General features: G+C 42.6%; 1 protein-coding gene across 2 annotated transcripts in view; it reads left to right on the top strand.

Annotated features, from left to right (window-relative positions):
• The first annotated feature begins 11,054 nt into the window (after window positions 1–11,054).
• Window positions 11,055–16,105, top strand: part of LOC125012653 (netrin receptor UNC5C-like) — a 185,698-nt gene continuing 180,647 nt past the window's right edge. For both annotated transcript variants that reach the window (XM_047592728.1, XM_047592727.1), the window contains exon 1: window positions 11,055–11,508. In XM_047592728.1, coding sequence (XP_047448684.1) covers window positions 11,385–11,508 — 124 coding nt within the window. In that variant the 5' untranslated portion in view covers window positions 11,055–11,384. The remainder of the gene's footprint in view (window positions 11,509–16,105) is intronic.

Raw genomic sequence — 16,105 nt, 5'->3', positions numbered from 1 at the left:
TGTGTATTTTAAGAAAGTTAAATTTGTGGGGGGAAAATTCAAAAATACATAAACTTCTAACCAATCAAAGATTTTGCAACCCCTCTGCAGTACCGCCGCGGACCCCCTGGGGGTTGTGAACCCCCTGTTGAAGAGAGGTTCCTGACTGGGTGCCTGTCACATTCACAGAATTTTGATTTTTAAGAAACTGGGCATTAGTTGGCCAGTAACTGAGTACAAGCACGTAGCCAAGCAAACGCTATGTGCGCTGCAAGTTCTGGTGTTACCTTCTGTCGTCTAAATCAAGCGATATTTTGTCATATACGACGCTGATCCTCCAAAGGTTTGTTAGGGGTGTGACGAAAAGGATGAAGTGATGCAAGATCCAGAAGGTAAATGGCAACCTTTGTGTCGTGTGATGAACTCTTGGCATTCTTCCAATCAGCTACTCAGCCATGACCATGAGCGTATGAATTGGCCTCTTTCCTTCATATCTCTCTGAGAATATTCTGCTTTTTAAATGTGGCCGTTCATAGGTTTAGATGTGTGTACGTAGGCACATTCTTAAAGGTGGTGATCGCCACTAATGTGACACTTAGAGCAGTATGCACTCATCAGGGTTAAGATAATGGTTGATAATGCTGATAATCAGTAACGCAGTTAATTTGGCTTCTAGTGATTAATTAAGAGTATATTTTAACCAGTTTTTCCCAATTATTCTTAATGCTTCGTACAACTACTTTCCTCCTTCTAACCCAACAAACAAGTATAATTACAGCTTTTCATTAACGAAGCCATTGAGGAACTGGACATATAACGCATACACACAAGTATAGTCAGTCATTTTCTCTTTTCGTCTCTTTCCCACTTGTCTCTTATCATCAGCTCAGTTAGCATTTTTTTTCCCATTTATATTCTAAAAACATTATTTTCTGTCTGTCCCTTGCAGTCATAACGAGAGTGTTGCAGCAACAAACTCCTAATTATTTAATTACATCAGTATTGGTCACTGCTGGAACTGCAGTTGTAATTAAGCGTGATTTGAAGTTCCAGGAGTGTGCATGAATTAATAATGAGCTAATCAAAAAGCACTTGGGTTGATTGCCAGGACATTAACACCTAGGAAGAGGAAGGGAATTAACTGTTGTCTGTTTCTGGCTCATGGAGCACGTGTGCATCTGTCACTGCCTCCAGTGGCTTATTGTTTTTACTTGAACACTTACAATTAGCCAATTTAGTCTTGAAAGTTAAGGTGTTAAGTGTTTACCTGCACAGCTGGCTGTCTACGTCTACTGTGTATTAATAACAAGCAGCTTGAGATGGAAATTGTTTGGTTGAAATTCTTATTTGGGCTCACACAGACCCACACAAACACGCACACAAATTGAAGTGTCATTTGAGGTACAAGAGTATTTCTCTGGGGAAATTTAAAGAAAGAAAGTGATAGTGTGACATTCCTCTCAAAATGCCTTTTTGTCTCTACAAGCGACCTGTAGAAGAATGTTTGAAATGCCTCCTATTAATCGTGAGAACTTGCCAGTCCGTTCCAAACTGTCTACAATTAATCTTGGTGTACATGCTGGCGGCACTGTCAACCTATGTGCAAAGGTGCACAGCAGCATGGAAATACATTGGAATTATATATCTAAATGAGCAAAGTTAATAGTCTGTGAGCATCTTTATCAGTAACGTACAGTTTTCAGATACAGAAATGTTTTGAAATGTTAATGTTGAGATAATTTGACTGCTAATTTCACTGTGTATACACCAACATTATGCCCACTGACAATGTTCTGCTGGAAAAACCACCTAGACCAGACCAGGCTAGAAGGACGTTCTCCTTCAGGATTTTTTGGTAGAAGTAGAATTCGTGGTTCCTTTTATCACAGCGAGTCTTCCATGTCTTGAAGCAGCAAAACAGCCCCAGACCATCACACTACCACCACCAAATTTTACTCTTGGTATGGTGTTCTTCTTACCTTTATGCAGGATGTAATAGGACACACACCTAACAAAAGGTTCAACTTTTGTCTCATCAGTCCACTCAGTATTTTTCCAAAAGTCTCGGAATCATCAAGATGTCCAGCCAAACTGCAAAGAGTCTTTATGTTCTTTTTGCCCAGTGGTTTTGGTCTTTGAACTCTGCCATGAGGCCATTTCAGCCCAGTCTCTTTCTTATGGTGGAGTCATGAACACTGACCTTAACTGAGGCAAGTGAAGTAGTTCTTTGGGTGTTGTTGGGTGGTCTGTTGTGATCTCTTGGATGAGTTGTTGCTGCGCTCTTGGGGTAATCTTGGTTGGCCTTCCACTACAGGGAAGGTTCAAAGTTAAAAATGGCTATATCACCCTTTTACAGACAGATAGATCTCAATTATCTTCTTTCTCACTTGTTCCTGAGTGTCTTTGGATCTCGACATGATGTCTAGCTTTTGAGGATCTTTAGGTCTACTTCACTTCAGATCCTATTGAAGTGATTTCTTGGTTGAGGACAGGTGTGGCAGTAATCAGGTCTGGGTGTGGCTAGAGAAGTTGAACATAGGTGTGATACACCACAGTTATGTTATGTTTTAACAGAGAGAACAAACACTTTTTCACACAGGACCATGTAGGTTTGGATTTTTTCTCCGTAAAAACCTTTTTAAAAACTGCCTTTTGTGTTTACGTGTGTGAAAATAAGAAATCAGGTAGAGGGCAAACACTTTTTCACACCACTATAATACTTACACTGTGGAATGCATAACTTCTGAATGTTAAAGCAGACAACAACCAGTGTAAGGTGGTAATGACTGAAGGCTGACAATGGATGGGATAGGACATGAAGGCTACTGAAAAAGAAGCTCTTTGTGTTACACCACTACTGTGAATACTACAAATACTACAAAGACTGTAGAGTTATCCTTTAAATACGCTAAAGTCGGTTTGCTGATCTGTGTGGATTCCGTTTAAAGAGCATAAGTTGTTTTCTTCTCTTTGATTAATTCATCTACTGCAATGATTCACCCACATCTGAAAACCCTTAAAAGTAAAGTCCTTTACAAAGCCGCTTACTCTTTAAGGGCTTTACCATGACACTCTAAACACACCTTTGATTGAACAAGAAAAGTTCAGTGCTCAAGTTAGAACAAGCAAGGTTATCAACATGTTTACCAGTGAGGACTAAAGGCTTGTGGAAGTTTGGTTGGTTGGACAGGACAATATATTACATACAGGTAAATTTAAATTTAGGTGCAGCAGCATAAAGAGTTTTCTTTTCTTAAATGAGCTTTTTACTCGACTGAGCTTTGCGGTTTCGTAATAAAATTCTCTGTAGTGAAGATTGTGTAATGAAGGAAGACCACCCACTGATCCATAGTAGGGTGGTATATTCTGGTAGGCAGTAGAGGCAGATGGTGGGTTTCTGACAGAGCTGGAAAGGGATGAGGTGTGACAGAAATTTTTAAATGTTAAATTAGATTTTTTAAAACTTCAGATGAGCCCCTTCTATGATTCTTCTTGTTGAGTCTTTTGACAGTTTAATGATACTGGTCCAAGAAGCCATCTACAGTTTGTGAGAATGCCCCCAAAATGCAGATTGTGCTGGAAAATGCAAGAGTTATTTATTTTTTCAGCCTTTTAGCTGATGATGACAAAATACATAAGAGCATTTAACAGGACTAACCCTCTGTTCAGCAAATGTGGCAACTGGCATAACATGAGGGAAGCATATTGATGGACATGCCAGCTTGTAGCCTAAAACCCACTGGGAAATTCTCCCTTTCTGCACCACTTCTTTTGTGAGTTTCTCATTGACGCTATTATTGACTTCCATTCTGCCACGATAAAGAGTAAATGATTAACAACGTGTTCTTAAGTTATACGGAATTTGTTATAAATAAAAAATGGAAACCAAAAGGCACAGAACAGCGTGTATCCATCCAAACTCTGCAGTGCAATTAAGCATGTACCGACAGCTTTCAAACATTCAGTGTTTTCTGGATAAGTCTTGGGCTGATGTTGTGGGTTTTGTTCCAATACCCAGAATCTCTCTGTCTGTACTTCCTCGTCACCTGTAGCCTTGCTACTATGCCTGCTTCTTACTAAAAAATACATTCATTTTGGCAGCCATTACATCATTGATGCATTGATGCAACCTTTACCTTTGGTGGTGAAGTCTCCTTATAAGTAGTATAAAAAAGTATAAAACACAGATTGCTTAACAAAAAAATTTAAAGAAATAAAGTGACTACTGGCTCAAAATGTTGCACTTCAATACTCTGCAAATACTGTTGTATAGCTAATGGCAAGCTAGTAAATACATATACTACTTTCAGGAGCTTCTTGTTTTTGTATCTTTTGGGGCTGCATAAATGACAATTAGGCACTTTTAGAGTACTATGGAATGAAGACGCTGAAACCTACGCATGTAGCCAACCGGTGCAATCCGTCAGTCTCGTTCACTCTGTAAAAACACCACCCAAATGTTAGTCGCCGCTGTGTCCTTTTCTTTCTACTTCCTGTTTCACTTTCAACAATGACGACTGAAACTTTAGCCAAAATTTCACTTGATACGACTCATACAAATGTTTTTTTTAATTTTACCTCCGAACCTTCTCAGTTAACCTTTCCCCGATATGTTCCATCTTTATTGATCTAAAACAATCAATTCCAAAATTGTGGAGATGGAGAAGCAGCCTATTTGCTATAGCCTGCAGTGTCGTGACCACCAAATGAGGTCGCTCATCCAGCCAACGCTACTACCAAGAGGACCAAATACAGCTTTTACAGTCTGTGACACATAGTTTCTGGGAAGGTGCACGTGTAGGGTGACCGGATTTGAGTTTGTGAAAAAGAAAAAAAAAACATGTAATGTCTTTTTTTAATTCATCTGTGAACTTGATGAGATGCAGGGAACATGCACAGTGTCTGTGTTAAACAAGGAACTTGGTGCTACTGAGGTGCTGACCTATTAAATGTTTAAAGAGAAGGCTGTCGACCAATAATAGTAACTCTACAGGCAGACCGTGCAATCTGATGCTTAGGCTCTACTTAACTTCCACTTGCATTGAAAGTAAAAAAAAAGAATAAAAAAGAATGGATATGTAAAATGGGCCAGAAGCATTGGTAAAGATACTTGATCCTTTGATTCACTCTTTTGTCTTCAGGCTTCGTTATTACTAAATAAATAAGACACACTGTGCTATAGTACGTCTCTGTATTTTGAAAAAATCATGACCTCTGATCAAGAAATTAACCTTTCTTCATGCCCTGTTCTGTAAGATCATAGGATTATAATTGTGTAAACAAATGTACCTGCATGATAAACAAGTAATTAATTGCTTGCTTCCTATGAGGTCACATGCAGACTGGAAATTTCAATTTTATTTATTACAGCCGCAGCATTCGCGAGTCAGTTTTTCTTTGTGTGTGCGTGTCTCAGGAAACAATTCAATTTGATGACTGTGATGCATTATCTCCTCTTCTGTCTGTCCGTCCATCTGCCTGTCTGGATTTCTTGATTCACTTTTGTAAATTCCTACGGTGATGTGCAGGGACGCAGCCATCTAGGGAATTGGATTGTCTGTACTCATCGGCAAGGAACCCGCCAAACGGCTCAAATCAAAGGCCTGATAGTTCAGAGAGTCTGTTTTTGCAAGTGACGGTTAACGAATACACATGCGCAAACTCACGACAGAAGCAATTTCTAAATCTCATTTTCTCTTTCTCAAAATAACACGTAAATAAATCCTCCTACAAACACTCACATCTACAGTAGGTGTACCACCTGCGCCCCTCCTTTCCCTTCCTGCTCCTCTAATCCACTTGAATGTAGCTGGATATTAGATTAGAACGTTATAGATGTGATTATTCGTCCCTGGGCGCAGCCATCTATTCGCTGATTAAAACATGAACTGGGGGCCATTATGTAACTGCTTAAAGAGATTAAACCTAGTCAGCCTCGCGAGGGCCTGCTCTCTGTTGTAACATACAATAGAAATAGCACAGGCAGTCGCTTTCATGACAGTCTGGAAGTTATATGTTTACAGGCAGACAGATATAGTAGTGTTAGTTCCAGAAGTAACTTTACAAGGAACTGAGTGCGTCTTGTTATTTGCTTGTTCTTTTTTTTTTTCTTTTCAAAAAAGGATCATCTTCCAAACTGACACCCCCCCTTTTCTAGCTGCATCTCTGTAGCACAAAAACAAGTGAACACAAATTTGTTCCACCTTACAAAACTGGACTGGTGCAAAGATGAAAGTCCACAGCCAAAGTGAAACATTCGCAAGCAGCATGCAGGTTGCTGACTGCTTTTGCTGGTAGGAGCAGAACCTTGATTTTTCTTTTTTCTTTTCTTTTTGTTTTCCACAAACAAATAATCGAATGTTCCCTTTCCCATGCAGTATTTCATTTCTTTAAGATTTTATTATGTAAAACTACAGACATTGGTGATTGATTCCTTCTCTGCTGTAAGGATTTTGCGTGACTCTTCACCACAAGTTGTATTAAGTGAATTCGATTTTTTTGTTGTTGTTAGTTTGTAAATTACAAATGCTGACTGGTGGACTGCTCATTCTAATGTGTTGGTGGAGCAGGTTTTTTTGATGCTGTTTGTGAACTTGACAAGCAAACTTCAGCTGTGGCATACAGGAGGGGATCTCATCATCTAAGGGATATTATATCATTTTTGGCATTGTAATTCAAGAAATGTTGAAGCAAATACTGAGAATTATTGCCTTAAGGGGAAGATGGTGATTGGTTGCTCACTGTCATGACAACATCCTAAATTAGAAGCAGAAGCCATCAGCTGGTCATCTGGGCTTGGCATGAAGGCTGTGGGAAACAGCTCACCTGGCCTTTCTGGAGAAGTAACAAAGTCTGTCCATCAGTATCTCGAGATTCAACGCTCGCAGAGTGTTTACACCGTACAGAAATGTAAAGACAACAAGTTCTCAATTTACTGTTCACTGCCTTGTATTCTCCACTGGTTGCCAGGCAACCTGACAGCAAAAACAAGACTCCAGGGAGTAACTGCATTTGGCCACTTATGGGTGTCATAAATCTGCTTATCTCTCTCGAGTTTAAAGGAAACGTGTCATTCTCGCTTCAAGTTCTGTGTTTTAATTCGGGGACTCCACTAGAGTAGCTTTGTTCCGTGATTCAGAGTTCAAACAGTCCTTATTTATCTCACACTGCCTGTTATGCAGCCTCTGCCTTAAAAAGGCAATATTGGCTGCAGGCTTTTTATGGCCCCTCTTACAAATAGCTGCATTTGTCTGAACGTCCACCTTAAGGGCGAGTTCAGACGGTCAGCGCCCAATGCTTTTGAGCATCACCTTGTCCTCTGGTCAGGGTAGATGTTGCAAAAGCCAACTAAAACTATATTAAACGACATTATTTCTCCGTCTTGATTGGAAATAGTATTTTCTCAGGTCCATCCATTCATTTTCGAGCTTGGCACGAACTTCCTCAGCAACGAAGACATAGCGATGACATCCCTTGAGCAATAAAGAACTGTGCAGAAAATGAGTATGTGCCCCTTCTATATATGGCAAGTGAAAATACCAAAGTTAATATAGCAAGCAAAATGTCAAGCGGCTGTTGCCAAACAACTGTTTAGTGTCTCCCTGCACAGTTTGTTATTTGTATGCACACTGGTCCTCATCAAGAACATACTTCAAACAGTATACTTTATAATTTAGAAGACACCGTTCTTTCAATATTGGCGACGGAAATATCCATTTAAGTTCACTTCTACACAGTCTTCTGTCTCCCTCTCTCATTAACGCTGTCTCTTTGATGCTGTGGGTTACAGGGGCAGGCAACCAATGGGAAATATGTTCAACTTCCTGGACGTTGTATGTCTAACTCTGTAATAATGATAAAAATGACATAAAGTGATGTTGGATTGTCTTTGATGATCTTCAAAATTCAAAGAAAAAAAGTGACAGAGACGGTGTGACAAAGGCCTGCAGGCGTTAGAGCTTGTGGGACTCTGGGGTAGACACACACACATGCGCACACACACAAATCCAATCTTTACTCTTTCATCTTAAGTGGATGAGTTATCTCAAATTCAGTGTTATGGACATAACCATCATAAGGGAGGAGGAGAAACCAGGTTCACGTTTAGTATTCAAAATAGTTTTTCCAGGAAGATGAGGTTGTACCAAGTTATGTCAGCTGCTGCAGGTTGAGGGTTGGAGGCCAGAAGTTTGAAAGTACTGTTAAGTGCTACGCCACCATTGGCCGCTAGATACTGACTCCAAAAATAAAATCCCTGGCTCCAGCTTATTTCCATGCGAAATCGTTAACTTCTCCCCAAAAATACAAAGCTATTTTCCGGCCCTCTCTTGCATGCTGGTGGTCATGGTTGCTCCATTAACGGGATTCTAAGGCTTATAGAAGACTTTGATGTCCTCCATGGGGCCATTATTCACAGCTGTGATTGACAGATTGCTTGTCTATTGCTCTGGGTCCTGATCTCACCCTCTGTTAGATTTCTGGAGCTTCTTTTCTGAGATTTCTCTAACCATTCAGAGGCTCACAGGATGCTGCTGAGCAGTATTCAGGTGAATTTAATCTTTGGAATTTGAACACCTGTCGGTTGGCACAATGAAGCTAATGTCAGACCCTGCGTGGATTGGTCAGTGTTTACGAGTAGGCTAGGTGAAGAGTGTAAGGACACTGAAGGTCCAGGCTCCAACTGACGTGTCGCAGACCATGAACTGCTGCGTCTTATGCTGCAAACCAATGGATTGTATCACATTTTCAGCTTGTGCATCCATTACAGAGTAACAAGCAGTAAATATTTTGAGTATATGCCAGTGTTTTCAATATTTATGTGGACTGACTAACAGTGTGCTATTGTCCCCTTTTCACATGTTGTATATACACCAATCAGCTGCAACATTAAACACAGGAGAAGTAAATACCTTTGACCATCTTGTGACAATATGATATTCTGCTGGGAATCTTTTGGGTCCAACATTTGTTAGTTAGACACGTACCACCCACCTGGTCCGGGTATCCCCACCCCATCGCAATGACACTCTTTGATGGTAGCAGCCATCCCCAGCAGGATGGAGCCTGACACACACACACTAAAATGGTTTAGGAACAGCTCAAAAAACATGAAAAACAGCACAAGATGTTGACCTGGCCTCCAAAATTCACTAGATCCCAAAATAATAAAGTATCTGTGGGATGCACTGGAACAAACCTGATTCACCGAAGGCCCCTCCCCTCAACCCATAGGACCCAAAGACCCCGCTAACAACATTTTGGTGCAAGACACCCCAGGACACCCTCAGAAGGCCCATGTCCATTCTCTGATGAGTCACACTGTTATGGAGGCACAAGGGAGACCTACACAACATTAGGCAGGTGGTCATAATGTTATGTTATGTTATGTTATGTTGTGTTGTGTTGTGTTGTGTTGTGTTGTGTTGTGTTATGTTATGTTATGTTATGTTATGTTATGTTGTGTTGTGTTGTGTTGTGTTGTGTTGTGTTGTGTTATGTTATGTTATGTTATGTTATCGGGGTATGCTTCTATATCATGAAAAAACTCTGCAAAGTTACTCTTCAAGGAGAGCTAAGTGTTACTCGATGTAGCTTTTGTGTGGTTTAAGTTTAATTTTAGGCCTTTAGAAATGTAATGTTCCAATCTCTCTTTTCATTTGTTTTTCCTAAACGTCGATATAATGCATTGTTTAAATATTACATCCTCGTCAGTGGCCGCGTGTATAAAGTGTATGTGTGCTGTACTACCTTGAGGATCTGTGAAATTCCCTTTGCCATAAACTGTTGCTAGTGTAAGTGCTGATCCATATCCAAGTGTGCCATATGTTACTTGTGTAACTTATTGCTTTCCCATTCCCAATAAAGTGGCAGAATAAAAAGCCTTTTACAGGTCCCTGTGGGCAGCGGCTACTTCCAGTGGCAGTCACTGAGCTGCAGGGCTGCTGTGGTGACAAATGGCACCAGGCACATATTTTACTATTGCCATTTACAATGCATGATGCAGGCTGCGGTGCTCAAATGACTGTGCAGCAACACTGTCGAGAGTTATGGCAGCTGTAAGAGTGGTGCGAGCTGTGTGCTGGAAACACAAAGACTGATATGCACTGAGCCGGTTTTTGTGTAGCCATACATTTCAAGGTGACACTAGTAGCAATTGTAGAAAAATTAAATAAGATGCAAATCATATCTGACTGCTGTTTTGCCAAGATGGCATGAACACCAGCAGCTGTTTAGATGCATCAGAAATTTGATAATGAGTCCTGACCTAGAGTCAGGACTTCACTTATTGAGAATTTGAAGTGATTGCTGCATTCAAGTTGCTACATTTTCCCAATTACCCATTTGGAGATACAATAAACTGTGACAAAGTGGTAAATGAAGCTGTAATAGCTGGGTGAGCGACCTCATTTGATGGTCACGATACTGCAGGCTACAGCACACAATCAGCAAGATGAACAAAATCTGCTTTAAAGCCATTTTAGACTGTGAATATTCTTCTAAAATGATTAAAAAACATTGTTTTGGTTTTACTCGATTACGGAATCATTTACCTGCAGTGAATTAAATCTGGAGAGATCATGGCTTCCTTTCACGGTTTCTGTGTCCTTTTGCAGGTCCAACGGACTTGGCCGTCAGGGGGCAGACATCAGTCGGTCAACTATGGAGAAACACTGTAGTTCTTGGCGTTGCTCCTGACTGGAAGCATTCAAGAGGTACATACGCATACTTGTACATGCAGATGAATTAGAAAAAAAAAACATTGAAATATATCGTACAAATCGAAAAGAAGCAATAAAGTGTGCATGAATGTGAGAAATCCAGCAAATTACAAAGTTACAAAGTTTCAGTCTAGGCGAGAAATAATGAGGTTGTTTAAAACCTTTAATATCGTGTGAAGAGTGAGCGGGACAAACACTGCATTTCATCATAAACTTAAAATTAGCCACGCCATTAAAAGTCAGGTGCGCTGAGCCAGCTTTCCATTCTCGCATCCACCTATTGGGCACGAAAGAGAGGAAAGAGGGAAGCGGTGTAAACGAGGGAGAGGGAGAAACAGACAGTCTCATGGTAGCCAGAGGGCGGTGGCATTTCTCTCTCTCTGCGTAAACGGAGAGAGTGGAGAAGGAGGGAGCGCACGGAGAGGAAAGCGGAGCTTTAGTGGCAAGGAAGCCGAGCCGCTGACACGAGTGAAGGGACCCCGCGGTAATTTCCACCACCTCCACCACAGCTCAACCTGCGCCCTTTGAGACGGTCTCAGACGTCGGGACTAGAGGCTGCGCACCTTACCCCTTTGGTTTTTGGACTCAATCGGCAGACCCTGTGCTGGAGGGGAGGGGGGTTGCAATTTCCCCCACCGTGGACGGAGGAGTTTTGTGTGTGTTTATGTGTACTACGCGTTGCCTGTAATGGGGAAAAGTGGACAGAGAAGTGGAGTAGCACTCCGGTGCTCCAGCTTGGCGAGAATGAGAATGCGCGCCGCGCCGGGGATCCTGCTTCTCCTGGTGCTAGTTCACGCAGGAGTCGCCCAAGGTAAGGCGAGGGGAGCGCGTCTCCTTCCTAACTACTTAAATGCACCTCGCACGTTTCAAAGTGATGGACCTTCTGCTTCGGTGCTGGGATGCGTTTGCGTGGCAGTGGCGCATGCCAGGTACTAGACGGAGGCAGGAGAAGCCCCGGTCTAGGAGGCACACTTTATTTTGCGATACGTTATTTCAGTTCAAAATGAGTTGATCCCGATGCGTTTTACGCGGAGCATCTTAATGCGTTACCATGCGAATTAGTGCTCGCTGAGAGCGTGCTGTTCAAATCGGAAGGCAAAAGCCCGCATTTTCCTACGAGGTACGACTAGTAATTGATGTTGGGAGACTGGAAATATATCGTTAATTTTAAGAAGGCTGACTAATGCCTCCCAAAATGTGCTTCGGTTCTCGCTGATGAGAACCAGAATAATTGTACAAACTCCCGTGGAACACTTCTGGTCCTGGTTGGTTCAGAAAATCGCAGTATTCGAATGGACTGGTTCGATTTAATTAATTAATTTATATATTTGCTTATTTATTCATATTTAAACCGACAAGTGAACAGAGAGCACATAGTCAGATTTAAGGTGAAAACAGTAGTCTGGTGTCTCATTGCGGAGCACTTTGCAAAATAAGAGGACGACGCTTCAGTGCTGCGACTGGAAAACTGATCAGAAGTCAAACACAGTCCAGGAGCTTACAGACAATTACAGCCTCACAAACACGCTGCAAAGGAGGGATATGATAATGCCACAACATCATCCAATCATCCACGATTAACTGATAGAATCTGAAGAGAGCTCAGCGCATGGCGTGAATGCGCCGGGGCTGTGAAAATGATAAGGTGCTGTGTGTTAGAGCTGCATTCACTGTACGCCCCAAGTGAAGCATAACAGGAATATTAAAGTGATATTTCTGGAGAGTGGCGTGCAGCCACCCACTACGTCTGGGATTTGTGAGGGATGTTGCAGGGCACAGACGGTATGAGCAAAGTATAAACATGTTTAGACGTTTTATATCCTAAGAAGCCTGTGAGAGTCACAACTTAAAAATGTTTCTCTCTTTTATACACACACGCACACACACACACTGACCTTCTCAGGGAGGACTTGTACCCGCAAAAAGGATTAATGCCCAGCTAAGTTAACCATGTTTTCCCTGTGTGACTGGTGGAGGTTTGAACGTATCAGAGATTTGATTTGGTTCTCTGTTTAATGTAATATCGTTAGACTTTACCTGCCATTACGCAACTAATAATCCACTTGAAAGCCTCTTTAAAGATAGCCTACAGTAGTCTGCACCAGGATGTAGTCTATAAATTGGTATCGACATCGCAGATTGGCCTTGGGTTTCTGTGCTGAATTTGGGTAGTAATTGGCCATGATGTTGCCGCCACCTTTCTCCCGTTGCCCTGGGGAACAACAATTCAGTAACTCCCTCCAATATTCATTAGAACCACTCTCTATTGGTTTACTGTTAAATCAATACATTGCAATTTAGAGACACGATTTGAGTACGCGCTCACCCACCTCTGATAAATTGCACCTTGCCACCAGCGTGCGACTCAATTTGACTTTTGTAGAGGAATCTGATAATTGGAAAATCAATCTGTTGATGCTTTTCAGGCAGATGAAACCTTCCCCCGTTTCTGCTCTCCGTCAGAAAGGTTTATATCTGCCGGGATCCCCGCTCCTGCTTTCTTTTGGTTCGTGTTTGTTTCCTGTATTTCTCTGTTTCAAACGACTTGGCTCATGTCTCTGAAGTAGTCCCTTTGTGTGTGAGGAGTCACTCCGTCAGTTGTTCTATTGAATGGGGCAAAACACACAAACACAACATAACTGTGGGGGAGTGGGCTGCTTTGTGTACATAGCCGATCCTCAGAGTTTCCTATTCCTTTCAAGCACAGAACGTCATTCAGATTCCAAATTCTGCATCGGTGCACATTTCTTCTTTGAATGGTAATACAAATTGGGAGTATGAATCGAGTTATTCTGCTGTTTATTGCCGCTAATGCATCATTGAGTGTCTTGTGGTCAGATGTTGCCTCCAGTTGCAACTCCGTTAATGCGGTTTGGCAAGTTTAATCGCAGTTTGTTTTTGAGGTCATGACTAACGATGTTCAGGATGATGAAGTTTGTGGGAATAACGCTGGCACTACTGTGAAACCCGGTAATGATGAATCACGAGCACCCTCGGAAGGTCGTATTTTTTCATCTTTTTTTTTTCCTTAATTCCATTTTGAGTGCACTTATCCTACACAATGCGTTCTTTCCAAGTTGTTTAATTTGCATCTAATCACCTATTTTAAATCTAAACCTTTTGTTTTTTTAGCACTTAGTCATTCAGTCTGGCACGTCTCAGCGGTACATGACGTGTGCTACATTGTGGAAAGGTTTCAACGACGCACATGTGCGCGCACAATGAGAAGGAGAGTGTTAGTTGAGATCCTCTCTTGCCAGCTCGAGTGCATGCGTCCACCCTCAAACCAGGCCCCACCCTCAAGCAGTTGGGCCTATTAAAAAGCCATTAGCTAAGCCCCCTTACATTTGATGTGGAGTGAATGGGTGTCAAGATTACCATGCACAGTCCGAAACATGCCCTTGTTTTCTTTTTCACGACGACTTGGTTCGGCAACTATAGGGTGTTAACATTTTTGGCCCGTTTTTGCCTTATACGGCCCTGCAGTAATTTCATGTTCCAGCATTTGCTTGTTGGGTTCTGGTTACAGGCTTCATATTTGTGTGCTCCAACTCAAATCCTGCAAACACACACACACACGTATATATACAACACGCACGCGCCTATTCCAGGATATTCGTCCACTTTGTTCAGAATTGAATCTCGGACTGCAGAAAGCTGATTTAAAGCGGCGTGAAATAAATCTGTGGAAGCTTGTGTGCTTACAGGTGGGCAGTGCGTAGGCGCGCGCGTGCGCGAGTGCGTCGGCGCTGAGGTGTAAGGACGCGCCGAGAGAGCTCCCACTGTATGAGGCGCGCGCGCGTGTGTGTGCATTCATAAACTTGGCAGCTCCGGGACGGTCTCAGAGAACTCTTGTGGAGTGCGTGCATTTGTGTGCAGTTTTGTGCGTGTCTGTGTGTGAACTTGGCACTATCGCGGTGTTCCAGCAGAGCTCGCGCGGTGTTTCGTTGCATGCCTGTCTATACATGCGCACGCATCCTGCATTATGATATTGCCAGGGCTCCCATGCTGTCTCCCATTATGTTGTGATCCTGTCCCATGGTGTGGCCCAGCCATACAGGGTTCAGTGCTTGTAAGGGGGGACAGCTGGGAATTATTGGAACTAAATAGGCCACTTTGATTGGCTGCGCAGCTCCAGCCAGCGCGGTGCAATTGGTCAAGCAGGTTTTATGTGGTAAATCTGATGGAGTTTCTGCACCAGGGGGAGAGAGGGAAAAGGGTGACTGAGTGAGGAAGGGAGATCTCTCTGGGTGGTTTGTACTAGCTTTGATCACTCCACTAGGACTTGACAAGCTGAGTGACTGCCACACACACTTGCGCACACACACGCACACACACACACACAGCAAGATATTTCTGCGGTCAAACAATGCTGCTTGTTGTCTGCGTTAGTGTGTATGTGAGCTTACTCTGTGTGCACACTGGTGTGTGTGTGTGTGTGTGTGTTCGGACTGGCGTTCATGGGCGTGTGTGAAAGGAAGTCTTTGACTGTGTCTGAGGTTGTTTTGTATCGAAGACCCTCCTGCTGCTAGCAGCAGCCTAGTGACGGCAGATTTCCCTCGTCTTCTCCGTCTTTTTTTCTTTCTTTCACATGTCTTATCCTTGCTTACTCATCCGTGGATTTCATGGACTCTCACTGTAAGTGAGACCAGCAATGACCCCCCCCCATCCCCACCCGCACACACGCACACACCCTCACACCCTCCTCCCCCACCCACCCACCTTTTCTCCATGTCTGTCCTTTCAGTCAGTGCCCTCAGTGCCCTCCTTTAGCCTCTGAATGGGCTCTACTGACCTTTTTTTCTTCTCATTGCCTGTGGCCTTGGGTGTTCATGTATTCACTGAGTACTGTGGAAATACTGGACCTCCTCTATCCACCTGCAGCACTGTGCATTATATATATGTACATACATACATACTGTATATGGTTCTCTTGGAAACATAGCAATTACTGCGTGGCCTATTTCAAGAATCAAGAGTCTGAACTTTGGTTGTTTGTGTAGCGACAGAGAACTTTGCCGTCATGTTTTTCTTTGAGGAAAGTAGACATGGGATCTGGTTCTTGAAGTAGTGCGGTTTTCAAAAGACTGTGTCGACAAACTGCGTCACATTCACTATCTCTCCGTTTTCTACAGGGGAAAACCCAGGACGGAACATAAGAATGCATCCCTGTGTGTGTGTGTGTGTGTGCGTGTGTGTGTTTGTGTGTGTTTGTATGTGCGTGCGTGTTCGACCGTTGCGCGTACGTGTTTGCGAGCGTGTGTGTTTACTGCTGAGACGGAGTGAGCCGGAGGAAAAGAATAAAAAGAGAAAGCTAAATGTTCTGAAACTGATTCCCAGCATCTCCTGCTGTTAGTCCTAATTCCTTCTAGAGTTTCATGTAAAGATCTGGAATTATACATTTTTCA

This window comes from Mugil cephalus, chromosome 8 (genome assembly GCF_022458985.1).
Source record: "Mugil cephalus isolate CIBA_MC_2020 chromosome 8, CIBA_Mcephalus_1.1, whole genome shotgun sequence".
NCBI lineage: Eukaryota > Metazoa > Chordata > Actinopteri > Mugiliformes > Mugilidae > Mugil > Mugil cephalus.
This window is presented reverse-complemented; position numbering and strand designations above follow the sequence as displayed.